Genomic DNA, 16937 nt, shown 5'->3' on the forward strand with positions numbered 1-16937 from the left:
CCAAAGGGGTCGCGACCCACAGGTTGAGAACCGCTGTCCTAGGGGGCCATTACCTCTCCACGTGGTTGAATGGCTTCCAGGTTGGAGAGGAGTTAGGTTTATTCTCCCAGGTAAATTTGAGGTGAAAATCAGGGCATCCCTTGAGCACAACATGCATGAAGGAGACACCAAGTGCCGATAGTTTTCCACTTGGTTTCTAGTAAGTTTGAGACCAGAGGCTGAATTGGTGTTCTTTTCAATACTGATGGGTTTAGGGCTTGATTTTTGACTTCTATTATCTTCTTTTTGAAAGCCAGTTGAATTTTGTTTTTATTTTTATAGTTTTCCAGTTTTTTGTTTTGAAACTTTCAAACCTAGGTAATAGCAAGATTTGTCTGTTGAAAGACTTGCATGTACTGTTCACTGGATTTACTAACTGTTAGCTATTTGCCAGGTGTGCACTCTATGTGGGTGTATCTACCTTTCTCTCTCTCTCTGGAACTTCTTAAAAGTAAGTTATAGTCCCCGTGACAGTTTAGCTCACTTCACTACTTTTCCTTGTAAACTCATAAGGACAAGGACATTCTCCTACATAACCACAATTGAGCTCTGAAACCCAAGAAATCCCACACTGGTATTACCGAGAAGCACTCTGGGTTCAGGTTTCTTTGATTGTCCCTAGAAGCATCCGTAAAACTTGAAGCTTAATTTTTTTTTTTTTTACTTATCCGGAATTCAATCATGAATTAAACTGGGAGCTTTTACTATTTTAGATTCTTGGCCTTTACCCATGAGAGCAGGGGTGGGGAACCTTTTTTCTGCCAAGGGCCATTTGGATATTTATAACATCATTCATTGGGCCACACAGAATTATCAGCTTAAACGTTAGCCTGCTGTATTGGGTCAAACATTTAATTAAGTCACCCCTAATGCCTTGGCAGGGCCAGGCCAAATGATTTTTGGGGCCTTATATGGCCCGTGCGCCGGATGTTCCCCACCCCTGCCCTAGAGTGTCTGATTCTTTAGAATGAGCCTGGAAGTCTGTATTTTTCCAACATTTTAATTTGAAAAAATTCAAACTTTTAAGACAGTTGCAGGTAGATTATTTAGATTCACAAGTTGTTAATATTTTGATGTCTTAGCCTTCTATTTGTCTCTCTACACTCTCTCATACACACACATACCATTTTATTTATTTATTCATTTTTCTGCTGAATCATTAGAAAGTTAAATCATGATATTTTTACCCTTGAATTCTTCAACATGTTTTTCCTAAGAACCAGGGTGTGCTCCAACGTAACCTCATGTAATTGTTATGCTCAGGAAATTTGATACTGCTACAGTGCTGTTACCTAATATCAAGTTCGCATTCAGATTTCCCTAATTTATTCTAGTGTCTTTTAAACTGACCCTCCAACCCACCTTTGAATTATGATGTCTCTTACAATAAGGATTTTTTTAAAATTAGGTTTTTTTACTCCCACAAAGTCTCACAGGTAAATTATATGCCTTTTCTCTAAAATATGCATGTTGCTTTTTGTGTTTTTTTTCCTAAAGATTTTATGAGCTAAATTAGGGTGAAAATCATAGTAAAAAGAAGTTTTTTTTTAAATTATCATTACAACAGTCTAGTAATTTAAACTTGTGAGTCATGAAAAGTTGGGGGAAAACATGTAAATAAAAACACAAGTAAACTACATATTGAAACTTGTCAAGAATTCAAGTGTTGGCAGGACTGTTGGGTGGCAGAGGAATTATATTTCATCCAATTGAATTTGAGGGGAAAATAACTGCTTAGAACATTTTTGTGAGTCATCAGAGCTAATGAAAATATTTCTTAAACTGGGTTTCCCTCTTGGTTTTCCTCTCTGTGATACCTACACTAACCCACATTTAATTGACACACTGTCCTTTGATATTTCGACCTTCGTTTTCAATGGCACAGGTTTTGAGACAGTAACAGGCTTCTGTTGATGATAGTGCATCACAGATCCATTGACTGTGTGTCACTGCTGATATAGATGTCACATCTCAGCATGGGAAGCATAGAAACCCTGTTAAGGTTAAAGTAACATTTTCCAATTTGGTGATATATTAATTATATATATATATAAAATATATCATCAAAATAAAAAACTTGTACCCATCAAAAGATGCTTTAAGAAAATGAATAGGGAAGGCATAGCCTGGGAGGAAATTTTTAACAGGAGTATCTGTTAAAGGACAGGTCTCTAGGGAATACAAAGACCTCCTACAATTGAATTTAAAAGAGCAATTAAAAGGTAGGTAAATGTGCAAAAGATTTAAATAGACAATTCAAAAAGAAGATAAATGAATGGTCAATAAGCACTTGAAAAAAGTACCCACACATTGGTCCTCAGAGGAATGCAAATTAAACCACAGTGAGCTACGACTGCATACTTACCAGAGTGGCTAAAATTAAAAAGATTGACACCACCAAATGTTGACAAGATCATAGAACAAAAGAGCTCTCAGACATTCTTGGTGGGTATGTAAAATGGTAGAACCACTTTGGGAAAAGATCTGGCAGTTTCTTATAACATGAAGTATACATTTGCCCTGTGCCCTAGCAATTTCATGCCTAGGGATTTCCTCAAGGGAAATGCAAACACATTATTCCTAATATGCCTGCACTACTCTTGTACAAGAAGATTCCTAGCAGCTTTATTTGCAATGGTCTAAAATGGAAAGGAGTCCAGGTTTCTACTAATAGGAAAATGAATACATTCTGATGTACTCTGGTATAGTCCTACAATGGAATACTACACAGCAACAGAAAAGAATGCACTACTACTATACAGTACGTGGCTCTCAGGAGCATAAAACTGAGGGAGAGAAGACTTACACAAACAAGCACCTATTATGTGATGCCCTTCTTATGAAATTTCAAGAACAGGTAGAACTAACCTACAGTGAAAAAAAAGCCGAACAGTGGGGCTGCCTCCAGGTTGGGGCTGGTGTGGAATGTGACTGGGAAGGGCTATGAGAGAACTTTGGGGTGTTAGTATGCTATGTCCTACTAGGAATTTGGGTTTCATGGTATATATTTTTGTCAAAACTTAGGGAATGTGCCCTGAAAAGTAGAGCATTTTATTTTATGTAAATTTTACATAAAAACTGATAAGGAAAAATTGAACTGTAGTTTATGATATAGAAGCTGAAGTATTTAGGGGAAGTGAACCAATGTCCACGATTTATTTTGAAATGCATTATACATATAAAATGGATTAAATGGATGGATAGAGAAGAATGAATAGACAGGCCATATGCATTACAATTAAATGTTAATGGTAGAATGTAAGTGATAAGTATACGGGTATTCTCTATAAAATTCTTTCAGCTTTGTTGTGTGTTTGGAAATTTTTATAATAAAGTATTGGAAAAATACTCATTGCTTGTTTGAATCATATGAAATAGCCATTTTTGCAGGCCAAAATGGTCAAATACTGACAATTTTCTATGGTCCACTAACATTCTGTAGCTGTTTTATTGAGCAGCCTGTATCTGACAGGGTCTTAGCATGAAGCTGCATTTTCCTCCAGTCATCGCGCTTCTTTGGACTAGAGCAGTCTGTGGGTGGCAGAGACTCTTGACCAGGGGTCTTCAAACTATGGCCCGCGGGCCACATGCAAATACAAATATTGTATTTGTTTCCGTTTTGTTTTTTTTACTTCAAAATAAGATATGTGCATTGTGCATAGGAATTTGTTCATAGTTATTTTTTAAACTATAGTCTGGCCCTCCAACGGTCTGAGGGACAGTGAACTGGCCCCCTGTTTAAAAAGTTTGAGGACCCCTGCTCTTGACCCTTGACCGTCTCTGTGGCAGATTCCTTAACATCCTAGTCACTCTCCATTCCTAAAAGTCTGTCTAATTTAACTCTGGTCTCATTGTCATTGCAGGACCTTTGTCTCCCAGCCAGGCAGGGGGCCTGAGGTGGGAAGGGCAGTTGTGCTCTTGCTCAGGGTCTGCTTGGGACAGTGTCCGCCTGGCCTCTTCTAGGCTCTAGCTTGTCAAGAGTGCTGGCAGGGAGACGGGGGTTGGGGGGGATTTTTGGGGGGGGGAGTGGAGGAGAGGGGAGAGAACTGCCTCTGTCACCTCACAGGCCCCTGTCAGAATCTCCTCTGCTGGTGGATAACTGTTCATGGTTGCCACCAAGTGACAGGCACCCAGATGCTTCCTCTGAGTTCTCTGGAGGCCTGACAAGGACCGTCCCCAGGGCTTACCACTCTTCCCAGCCCTCCTGGGCATCTACTCCTGGTGGGTACCCCACCTTCTCTTGCTCCTGGGAGCCCCTTGCCTGACAGTCAACGCTTTTGGGTGAGATGCTGACAGGAGGGTGCAAACCGAGCACTCTGTCCATGGGAATCTGACATCCCGCCAGGAGTGCATACCGCTTGGTAGCTGGCGCCCTCTCATTGCGGCCATCACTCCTCTGTTCTCTTAGTTCCTGCTCTGAGCAGCATGGCCGACCTTCAGTCTTCAGTTCCTGCAGAGACTGGAACTCACAACAGCTTGTCCCAAAGCCTTATCATAAGTCACATGGTTCAGTCTGTTCCGAGAGGTGGGAGTTTGGGAAAGGAGGATGAGTCCCAGGTTTTTGGCTTAAACAGCTGTCTTGATGCAAGTGCTCCTGAGATTTAGAAACTGGAGAGACACAGAGAAGGATCATGGGTTCATTTGTGGATAGGCTGAGTTTGGGATTCCCTTAAGTCATTCAAGTGGGGTATTGAGCAGGCAAATATGTGGGTTTGACACTCAAAGGACATAAAACTATAAGCTGTATAGAAGGTGCCTGAAGTCAGCTAGAGAGATGGCACAGGACCACGGGCTTATGGAATCTCCATCTTTACTAATTAATTAGAGGAGAATGAGCTAGCATAGGAGATTGAAAATTAGTCCAGAAAGGTGGGCAACATACCAGATGATTCTGAAGTGATCCAAGTCAAGAGGAGAGAATGTTTTAGAAGGAGGGAGAATTCTCCTGAGAGGCCAAGTAAGGTGAGGACTGAAATTTTCTGTTGGGTTTAATGACATGGAAGTCCTCAGTGTGACATTGGAGCTGCTACTGCCCTGCAGCCCTGTGCGGAAGCCAGATTGCAACCTACAGGTTGTAAGGACGGAATGGGCACTTAGAAAACAAGGGCAGTGAGTTAACTGCTTTACTGAGAATTTCATCTGTGGTGGGAAGAAGAGAGACAAAGCAGAGGCTAGCCACGGGGTTGAGGGGAAGGCAGAGGCCAGGGGGTGGTATCCAAGAGTGAAAGGATGGAGTGGGTGAGGAAGCTGAAGAGGTGGGTGGGTTAATTAGGAGGAAAACAGAGTGAATGCTGGTGTGGACACGTGTGTGTGTGTGTGTGTGTGTGTGTGTGTGTGTGTGTGTGTGTGGCAGTCCCCAGGCCAGACACTGCTGATGGTTCTGCCTTCTCTGTGAAGTAAGAGGCGATGACAGATTTTGAGTATGAGAAGATAGAATCATTTAGCAGCAAAGAAGTTCAAAATAGTCAGGTGTGGATAATAGGAAAGTGAGATTCCTAGAGATGTGTGGTCAGATTGACAGGCAGCCCTGAGGACTGGTTGCAGTTGCTCCCCTGCATCCTGAGCCTGATTTCATTGGGTGTGCCCAGCTGCCTGGATATTCATGGAGATGGTGAGTCATTGTGTTCGTCCAGGGAGGCAATTATAGCAGATTGATGCAGCGAAAGGACAGAGGAGAAAGGCGTTAGTGAGTCAGGGAGTGGCTTCAGTGATGCACAGTGGGTTCTTAAACTGGATTTGATGCGTTTGGAGATGGTGTTCCCTAGCTGCGGACGGTGTAAACAATATGTGTTACTCAATGTCTGCAGAGTTGCCTTTTGTTATTTCTGTAATACCGGTTATTTAATGTTAGGTTTGGAATGATAAAACTTGCTCATGTGCTTTGGAGGCTATGTGTAGATGAAAAGTTTGTTTATGTTTTAAATAACTGTGTTTTGGGTGTCTCATGATGTCCTGTAGCCCTTATATGGACCCAAGCAAGCTGAGCTTTCTTAGCAGGGTTGCAGGACCTGCAGCATCATATCACCCCGGAACTTACTAGAAATGCAAATTCTCGGGCCCCATCCAGATCTACAGAATCAGAGACTCTGGGCTGGGCCAGCAGTGTGTTTGACAAGCCTCCAGGTGACTGATGAACCACTGCTGTCAGGTTGCTGGTTGGTGAGGGGAGGGAAGTAGTCAGTGCTGGTCCATGAGAGGTGGGATGGATTCTCACCTGGTAGGTTTTGTAGAACCCAGGACTCAGTGGACATAGGTGTTGGCTCTCCTGGTCTCCAGTGGTCTCAGGCTGATAATAATAGCCTTAGAGCACACATTAGACGTTTGGTCTTTGCTTGGACCTAGGAGTTGCTATTAGTCCCAACAGCTGTGTGTGTGTGTGTGTGTGTGTGTGTGTGTGTTTTACGTGGAGGCTGTGTGGCTAAAGAAGGAATGGGATAGCTCACAGTGTCCCAGGGTATGTTCTACTTATGGCAGAATAGAGGACTGTAAGAGGCCATGCCTAGTAAAGCAACTATCACCTCCAACCTGCTTCTGAGGCCTGAAACGTGTCATACAGCTGAGCTGAAAGTCAGCGGAGCAAGATATATATTTTGTTTTCTTTACTGTACTGCAGAGTCACTTGCCAAAGGACATAAAGAATTGAGACAAGAAATTGATTAGATCACAGCCTTCCTTGTTGATTGCAATTATTCACCCCCCACATATAAAATATAGTCACCTCCATGCTAAGACTCCCCAAAACCTCATGTAATCCCAATATCAGGCTCAAAGTCCTGAATCTTATTATTAACATCAGTTCCAAAGCCAACTCTTAGTTTGGAGACTTACAAACTAAAAAGACAAGTTGTCTGCCCATCCCCTGTGCTCACGCACACACCACTACATACCTAACATACACTGGTGGGCGAGGGAGAGGTTAAATGCCAAAACATTTGGCAGAACAAGAACGGGAGGCACATAACAGTCACTAATCCATTGTAATTCTGAAATCCTGTGAGAAGATGTGACCAGGTCATAGATAAGGGAGTGTTCCTCAACTGGATCCAGTTCTGTGCCCTCAGAGTAGCCTCCAATACAGTGTTCTCCATTGCTCTTGGCTCTCTTCCTTCCAGGTGGCCCTTTCTTTTTTTTAATCATCTTTCACGGTTACATCTGAAGAAGCTTGTGGTGAATATGTCCTTCCTGGTGGCCGAGCAGCCTTCTCTGCGTGATTCCTGCTTGTCCCAGCAGCTTTTAACCGAAAATAGTGAAGTTGTCTTTGCTAGGGCTTTGAGAACATGATTTGCTCTATGCACATTAAGTTATTTTTGAGCTGCATAAACATTTCCCATCCTAAAAAGTGACTTGACATTGTAAGAGATAGTTACTTAGAATTCAGAATTTCTTGTTCCTTAAGAAGTGTTGTGATAGATTCAATGTTCATTATTTCAGAGACATCCTAATCGCCCTATGTAGAATAATCGGTCCGCCATTATGTGAAACTAGGAGTGAAGACGTCTTATTGAAATAACTGTACTAAACTGTCACAGAAGACGAAGGGAAAGGTTAGCTTTAGGACGCGTGGATATGTGTGATCAGGATTTGCCGAGGAGGAGTAATGGGAGCTTTGCTGAAGAAGACTCAGGGGTGAGGTACATCCAAATTTAAAAGCTGTGATTCTTGTCTCTGGTCGGCATTTGGCCACAGACCTGTAATTTAGAATGCAGCTGGCCTTGGACAGGCCTGTAAAGGGAGAGGAGAAATTCTGGCAGCTCTGGCAATCTTGGTGGCAGGTTAGGCTCATGCAGAGAGCTGGGAATTGGAGGTGAGGAGGCCAGTGCACTCGTTCTGACCCAGTCAACACAAATGTGGTGCATGGGTGACTTCAACAAATATTTGTGTGCCTAGTTTGTGCTGAGACATGTTTTATAGGCAAGGAAATTGAGGCCCAAAGGTTTGATGACTTTCCTCAAATCGAAGCTGATAAAGAAGCTGGGAATTGAATTCTGGGTCTTTTGAGTCTGAAATGCGCCACCCACCATGCGAGTGGAGTGGCTTGGTTTCCAGGGGTCTCTTGTCACCCTCACTCACTCTCTGAAAACAACAGAACAAAAGGAATCTTCGGAAATACTTGCTGAATGAAATTGTATGACGGGGGTCATCTTAAACCCCTGCCAAAAAATAATTTTATATTTCAACGTTTTAGCAAGCACTGACTTTTATTGGGAAAGATCTTTGAGGAAAGGAATGGTGGGCAGAAGACAACTAAGACACTCATCAGCTGTATGTAATCGGCCCTGATGCCGCAGGTTGCGACTTTTCTTCAGAACATATGCATATATGTGTGGATATATATATATATATATATATATATATATATATATATATATATATATTCAATTTGCATGTGAAACATTCGATGTGACTGAGAAAAGGAAGATTCGTAAACAACTTTGAAAGTCTGCTCCCTTGCTCTGGATACTATTTGTGCTAGATTAATTTAGTATACTAATCAGCACTCTGATGAGTTCTGTGAACTGCTAATCTTAAATCAGTGAATAAATGGTACTAAAATTGGGCTGGTTTTATTTCCCAGGAGAGAGTATTTGGAGAATGGGGTTGGAGGAAAGTAGAACAAAATCAGAATGCAGTTGTCAATGTCTTTCTAGGTCCTTCTAGAACTGAGAGTTTCCTAGATCAGTACTCTGACTGCTAGAGAGCTCCTTCCCTCCCTGCTCCCTCCCTCCCAGCCTTCCTGCCATGTCCCCCTCACCCTTCGCTTTCCCTCCCTTCCTTTCCTCATGCCTTCCTTCCCAGCTCTCTCCTTCCATATCCAGCAAAACCATGTTTTATTGTTGCTTCACTTTTGCTGCTGGAGGAATTAGTCTTGGGATGGCAATGCCTGTGCATCAGAATTCTAGAGCATTCATTTCTTTCCCTTTAGGGCTCTGTTTCATTCCAACTAAGTAATGGTCTTTTCACGGAGACATTTGATTAGGTTCTGAAGGGCCAAATCCAGCTGTTTCTGGGCTTGGGCCACATTGTATAGAAGACTTGTTTCACTTTTGAATGATTTGGTCCTTGGGCTAAAAACTATTGAAGGCTGATGCCAAGAAAACAAGACAGGCAGAGGGTTTGTTGTGTTTCATTGGATCCAGCATGCTTGATTTTTTCTCTAGGGTTTGGAGTAGGAAGATAGGACCAACTGAGAAAGGAATCCCGTAAGTGGGAGAAAGGCTGTGGGGTTATTAGGAGGGGAGTGCCTTTCAGCCTGAGTGGTTAGCAGTATTTGGCCATGAGGAAGAGGCCTCTAAAAATAACTGGTGAGCAGTTTGCAGGCAGGTCCAATTTCAGTTCTCCAGGCCTTGCCCACGGAACTTGGCTGTCTAGAGCTTCAGTGGGGAAGGGCCTGTGGTGTGCCGTACCTGCTGAGGGAGCTTTGATTTCTGACTTCAATATATGTATTACACTCATGGACTGAAAAGAACAAAATGGCTGAAGGTAAAGGTGTATTTTTCTTGTTTGGGTTAAAAGTGGTTTTGGTTCTCCTGACAGTTTTCAGCTTTATTGTCAGTTGTGTGCTGTTAAAATGTTTGGCTAAATGCTTCGACTGCATTTTCTACATTTTCTATTTTGAACCCCTGGACTTTTCCCAGTAGTTTAATTTTTTTATGGAATAATCTGTCTTTAATCTGAATATGTTTAGGAGTCTTAACTTAGAATCTATCTTTTAGAATATTGTACTGCTGGAGGCCATATTTATGAACTTCACAAACATGTACAGGCAGGTTTTCTTAGTTTTAAGAGTTAATTACAGTGAGTTTGAAGAATTGTGTATAGTAACACATACAAAATTATAGGAAATTTAAGGGGTGTGTATATCCCATCTTGTACGCATGAGCGCATTTATTTAGTTGGCCCAAGCAGTCTTAGTGTATGTGGAAACTGACCTCATTTTTGTGAAGCAGAGGATAAATGCAAAGGAAAGACACAAGGATTTTATTTTTTTAAATTAAGTCATTAATCTTCAAGTGTTCTTTAATGGTGTGTTGAATTTACATTTTTTTGTATGTGTTTGTTTTTGCTTTACATTTTAAGATTGTCTTCCTATTTAGATTGTCTTCCATGTAGTGAAAGCAAATTACTTTGGTTCATTTGTTGAAAACTTGTTCATGAAAAGAAAAATAGACGTATCAAGACTGCTTCCAACTCTCAGCTGCCTAAGCGCCCTGGAAGGCTTCTATTATTAGTATAGAGAATATGAGTATCTCTACCTCGAGCACCGTTTGGGATAGATGGTTAGAATGGGTCACTAGACTGTTCTAATAAAGTGCCGCGTGTAACCAGAAAGAAGAATGGGAGGTGTATAGCTGACATTTAATTCTTTTAGGAGACATTTCTCCTTCTCCACTTCTGACCCACTTTTCACAGTTCTTGGCTTCCAAAGGGTGACATTTTGTAACTAGAAAAAATGATCAGTTTGATGAATTGCTTGACAGTTTTATGGTGTGTGTGTGTTTTTTAACTTTAAATGTGTGGAGTTTATGAAAAATACAAAACTGCCTGCATAATGCTAGTAAACTTGTAAATGGTGGATTTGTAATTCAGTTAGTGGTAGTCCAGCTAAGTAGTTTTTCCCTCCACCAAGTAAATAAAATGACCTGTTGTCCCCAACCCACTCTTGATTTCATTGCTTACCATGGTTATTTTCTGTGTTGGGTAGCATGTGAGGACATTTTCTTTGATTTGGAGGTCATGTCCTTTTAGGTGGACCAACATGGGGAAAAAATATGAATCACATAGTCTTTGTCATATTCTTAAGTCTCATTAAAAAACCCTTTTTACTAATCCTTGGGCCCACAGGTTGAATATGGAGCCAGAAAATGGAATGAAAACCTTTAGATTTATTCTGATTTGAGAAAATAGGGACAGCTACTCGATGTTCTTCTAGAATACCTTTGGACCAAAACCTGGTTTCAGGTTTGCTGAGGGAGTGTTAAACCCTCTTGAAGGGTTTTTCTTATTATGCTTTTTTCAGTTTAATTGGGGAGAAACTGATCTGCCCTTTGGGACTATGCACGTCATATTTACAGAGTGACTTATCAGGAGAGTATTATTTGGGATCAATTAAAAGTCCCCTCAAAAAAGGTGTCTTAGGATAATGGTTGGAATGGGTCTCAGGAAAGATCCCTTTCTGTAATTTACTGTTTTGTTCCTTTATGGAATTCATAATAACAGTCATAAGATTAATAATAATAGAGTAAAACCTCAATTATTAGACATTATAAAGGGATGAATAAAGCATTGCTACTAATTTCAGGTTCTAAGCAACATTAAATCTTTCAAAGTGATAAATATGTTTAATAAAAATATGTTGAATGAAAATCTAAGATTTATTGTACATTTCTTGCATTCTTAAACAGTTTAAGATGTTTTAATGAAAAAATCAATATGAAGGGCATTTTACCTTGTACTAAAGATTATTTTAAGACTGTTCAAGGTTTGCCTACAAGCATCAATCATAAGTGGCCTCCGGCCACTGTTCCTTCAAGCTCCGGGTCCACTCTTGCTGCTGTAATCATGCCTTTTATAGGCCTTCCCTCCATGGGCACCTTGTTGCTTAACTCATTTGGGTTGGGTTGTCTTTAGTTCTGTGCCATGAGTTAGTAGGACACTTGATTGAAGTTGTGAGGATCATGTTTAAAACAAATGTTAAATAGACTGTAGGTTAAGGCATGTTCTTTAAGGTTTGGCTTTCTTGCTTCTCCCCCTCCCAATGCCTTCTGGTGCATGCATTTATATAATTAATTTTGAAAACATTTTCCATATAGTTGGTGTTGCAGGCCAGACATTTGGGTGAATATTACTGAATGAACTTGGATACATGATATTTTCCTTTTGAAAATCTCAGAACCTTTCCTCCTCCATTTCTGCCTCAGGAAAGAAATAGAAATGGAGAAAGAATTGAACTTTGAAATCTAATTATTTTGTTTTGTTAGCTATTTTATTATAAGCTTATTTTAAATAATATAATTTTTTTGAGGGTGCTATCTTTTAAAAATATTTATTAAATTTTTTTAAATTAAAGTATAGTAGACATACAATACTATCTGAGTTTCAGGAGCATGCCACAGTCATTCAACATTTCTATAGCTTACAAAGGGTTCACCACAATAAATCTAGTAGCCATCTGTCACTGTACAAGGCTGTTATACTACTGACTATTATTTATGCTGAATATTACATCCCTGTGACTCACTAGTATTTATTTATAACTGGAAATTTAAACCTCTCTTTTTCTTCACCTTTTTCACCAATCATCCCACCTCCCTCCTCTATAAATAGCATCATATTGAGTGTACTTTTATCGAGGTACACATTAATTATTGAGTAAAAATTGTATCATATCTGACACATAGGATGAATAAATATGTTAACTGAATGAAAAAAAGGATGAACTGTATCTGTTCAGCCTTATTGTTTTCTAGTTAATTAGTAACAACAAAGACACTGGCGACAATTACGAAATGTCCAAGGGGAGATAAGACAAGCACCCAGTTTTCCTGCAATTTTTGCACTCATTTTAAACAGAATATTTAAATTTGGTTCTTAGGGGCAATAAGTAGTTAAGGGAAGAACATTCTTAGTCATCATAATTCTCTTATAGTCTATTATAGTTCCATATTTGGGAGTAAATGAGTATTCCGAGATGCATTATTGTTATTTTAGTGAGTATTCTATGCAAATGGGTATGTGTGCATATATGTATGTGTTATGTAGAAGTAAGGGTTTTTATACAGTATTCAAAGTCTTCCTGTGCGCACACAGCACTGCTCCTCTGTCTGTGGTGCTCCTCCGCCCCACGAAGCTACTCACTTTCTCCCTTTTTAAAAAATGTAGTGGCGCTTTATTTTATGTTGCTCTTATCATTTCTATGCTTAAGACACATAAAAATATTTAAAAATCATCATTTCCCCACCATTGTAGAAATTTTCACCCAGTGTCCCCCCTCCAAGGGTGATTGATGTTCAGGGAGTGCAAGTGAACCTGTTTTAAGTGGATTTAATATACAGCTTTGTGATCTGTGCCCAGCAAGTATTTTTAATGTACAAATTATATGGGGGGTGTGTATATATATATATATATATATCTCCAGCTTTTAGGAGACTTTTAATAGATCATGTTAGAAAGAAGTTAGATGGCCTTGGGTTTTTCGGGTACGTATACTTCTGTGGATTCACCACATGATTATTTATAAATTTGGCCCTTTTTGATGGGTCTGTTAATATTTAAAGAACATTAGGAAAGGAAATTGACTTTTTCTTTAAGAATGAAATTTATCTTATTTGGTCATCATTTTTATATACTTAAGTGTAGAGAAAGATGTATATGTTTGAGTGTGTACACACACATGCATACATATACTTTCTCTCAGATTGACTTTGCCTGTATGGCACCTTTTGAAAAGTTGATCAATCGATTAGTTTAAAAAATGTGCATATCTTTTCAACAGGAAGAATTTCAGTTTCTTTTTTCTTCCAGAAGAATTGGCAGTGGATTCTTGATTTGAGCCACTGGAAAACTACTCCCAGTATTTTGTCATGAGCACTGGATTTCGATGTCAGAAAGCAGGTTCTAGATTAGAACTTGTCAAGTTTTGGGAAATCGTGTGACTCGTCCACTCAGCATGGATCAAGGAACTCAGAACCAATAAAGTTGGCATTTATTCCTAGCTCTACCTCACCTGTGCTGGTGACTTTGGGTGAATCGTTTCATCTTTTCTCTATAACACAGAGATCCTTACTCCTGTCCTTGTGGGGGACAGTTGGTAGAGTTTGGGTGTGTTTTTGCCATAATCACTGGGAGTTACTTCCTTTTGGACCAGCAGACACTAGGGATGCCATCTGCTCTGCAGCGTGAGAAACAGCCGCACAGGAAGAAGGGTGGTCCAGTGTACACATCAGGAATGCTCTCTAGAGCAGCGGTTCTCAACCTGTGGGTCGCGACCTCTTTGAGGGTCGAATGACCCTTTCACAAGGGTCGCCTAAGACCATCGGAAAACACATATATAATTACATATTGTTTTTGTGATTAATCACTATGCTTTAATTGTATTCAATTAGTAACAATGAAATTCGGGCCAGCACAACATGAGGAACTGTATTAAAGGGACGAGGCATTAGGAAGGCTGAGAACCACTGCTCTAAAGAGACTCTCACTAGACCATGGCGAGAAAACATGCAGCCGTGCACGGGGAAGCACCTGGAAGAGCTGACACCTGCTCACAAGGAGGAGATGGTGTCCCACTTTCTACCTGGTTGATAAACTTCTCCTTTGCTCACACGGCATTTTAGGACAGGACCTATCCTTTTAATGTCATTATTAACATTTACATGACATTTACTGTATGTATTCTTTTCAAAGAGAAACTTGAATATTATGTGGTCTTCCCTTTTGAGGACGGTTCTGTTTTCTATTAATATCACTGGAGTGTCATCGTTTTTGTTTATTTTTGGCTGTAAGAAGAATATTTCCAGGAGGGTAAAAGGTATATTAAACATGTCAAATGTGACAGAGGACATTTTTGGCGGACGGCAGTTTACAAAGCTGTTTCCTGCATTGAGACCAGTTGTGAATGAGCCCCTTCCTGTTTCCGAAGGAGGAGGGCTGGATTGTACTGCTTTGCTTCTCTTCTTCCCTGATCTCTGTTCCTGTCAATTGTTTCCTTCCTCCTTCTGTCTCTCTTTGGCTAAGAATGGAGAGTGGTTCTGGGGGGAGATATTTCCTGTGACAGTTGCCAGAGTTTTTAAGATCGTACAGACATTAAAGGGGCAGAAGAGGATTTGGTACATTTCTCTATGATTTCATTAAATTGTCGATAATGCTCTGAGTTCTGAAGGAGGTAATATTTAGGTAGTTTGGATAAAAATCTTGGAAGGGATATACATATTATATGATACTTTATTTCTTAAAAGTTATTAATCCATTAGTAGTTTATTTCTTTCATTACTTAGAAGCTAGGGCTTTATGTACATGGTGTTGAGTCTAAGCCAGGGGTGGGCAAACTTTTTGACTCGAGGGCCACAATGGGTTCTTAAACTGGACCGGAGGGCCGGAACAAAAGCATGGATGGAGTGTTTGTGTGAACCAATATAAGACCGGAGGGCCGGAACAAAAGCATGGATGGAGTGTTTGTGTGAACTAATATAAATTCAAAGTAAACATCATTACATAAAAGGGTACGGTCTTTTTTTTTTTTTTTTTTTTTTTTTTTAGTTTTATTCATTTCAAACGGGCCGGATCTGGCCCGCGGGCCGTAGTTTGCCCACGGCTGGACTAAGCGGACTCTTTTGTTTCCAAAATCTGTATTTTGTGTAACACGTTTTGAGAATTTAAGTTGAAACTAGGTTTGAAATAAAATTACTATGAAATTGTCAGTGCTATGAAATTACTGGAGACATAACTCAGTGAAAAGAGGTGTTTGATTAAGTGTTTTCTTACATAATGACATGTACATCATTTCATTCTTAAACAGACACAAAGCACGGAGGACACAAGAATGGAAGGAAAGGAGTGCTTTCCGGAAGCTCATTCTTCACTTGGTTTATGGTCATTGCACTGCTGGGGGTCTGGACATCCGTTGCTGTCATCTGGTTTGAACTTGTTGATTATGAGGAAGTTTTAGGTAAGAATTTTAATATCACTTCTTATGTGAATTTGTCAGAGTGTAAATGACATCCCTTAGTAATTGTAAAGATTTATCAGCTTCTTTTCCTAATGTTAATTTCTGTAGCCTTTCAGTTGCTCTCAGTAGAAAAAAGGATGTCATCAGGGTTACCTTGGAAACTAGCTTTTCAGCTTCTTTGAACATGATCCATAGTTTTAAAAAAAGGCTTTAGATTGTACATATATCACATAGGAAAGTCTTATCGAACAGTAGTTACTCTCACTACAAGCAGTACTCTATAATTTCTATTCTATTTTGTTATATTATGAATTTTAAAAATACTGGTATGAGCCACTGAATGTACTTAAGGATCCATTAATGGATCATAAAAATATAATTCACAAGACCTTGCCTTAGAGAGCATTTGTCTTTGTTGTGGAAGTGTGTGTGCGTGCGCGCAGCTATGTTCATTGTGCTGTTTTGAGGAAGTTGCCATATTGTTTCTGATAGTTGTCCTTCCTTCCCCTCCTTTTTCTCTCCCCCCACCCCCAATGACTGCAGTTTTTCATGATTGTTTGCATTAATGATTCTTTGTCATTTTGGAATCATACTTTTTTTTTTTAACCTCACCAAGTCTTTTTGTTAAACTTCAAATGAAATTCATGTAACAACATTCAATATCATAAATATTGAAAATCAACAGTTCACTGACTTTTAATATATTCATCATTTTGTGCTATCCTCATCATTATCGATTTCCAGAATAATTCCATCACCCCTCCCCCAACCACCCGATTCCCCACACCTTTTCTCTCCTGGCAAATGCCAATACACTGTCTGTGTGTGTGGGTTTCCTATTCTGGACAGTTCATATAAATGGAATCATACAGTGTGTGGCTTTCTGTGTCTGCCTTTTGCACTTGGCATAATGTTCTCAAGGTTTGATACTCCATTTTTATGGCTGAATAATATTCCATTGTATGGATGCCCCACATCTTGCTTTCCCATTCATCAGTGATGGACGGTAGAACTGTTTCCACTTTCTGACTGTTGTGAATAAATGTCCTTCCTCTTTAAATGCTCAGGGAAAGATGTGGACCCTGTCATGGAACAAAATCCACACTTGTCTGCATGCACAGTGTTGGGTGGAAAATCCCCTCCCTTGCCTCGACCCTCTTGTACTGCTTTACTTATTAGATTATAGCAATTTTTCTGGGGTCATAAAGGCAAAGAATAACCAAACATTCTTACA

General features: G+C 39.9%; 1 protein-coding gene across 14 annotated transcripts in view; it reads left to right on the plus strand.

Moving 5' to 3' along the window:
- Positions 1 to 16937, plus strand: part of ASPH (aspartate beta-hydroxylase) — a 192588-nt gene that overhangs the window by 38774 nt on the left and 136877 nt on the right. For 12 of the 14 annotated variants that reach the window (XM_059673092.1, XM_059673101.1, XM_059673093.1 and 9 more), the window contains exon 2: positions 15554 to 15703. In XM_059673092.1, the coding sequence (XP_059529075.1) occupies positions 15554 to 15703 (150 nt within the window). Of the gene's footprint in view, positions 1 to 9363; positions 9520 to 15553; positions 15704 to 16937 lie in introns of those variants that run through there. The other 2 variants (XM_059673103.1, XM_059673097.1) reach the window with 2 other exon arrangements.

The sequence above is a fragment of the Myotis daubentonii genome, chromosome 17 (assembly GCF_963259705.1).
Source record: "Myotis daubentonii chromosome 17, mMyoDau2.1, whole genome shotgun sequence".
Classification (NCBI taxonomy): domain Eukaryota; kingdom Metazoa; phylum Chordata; class Mammalia; order Chiroptera; family Vespertilionidae; genus Myotis; species Myotis daubentonii.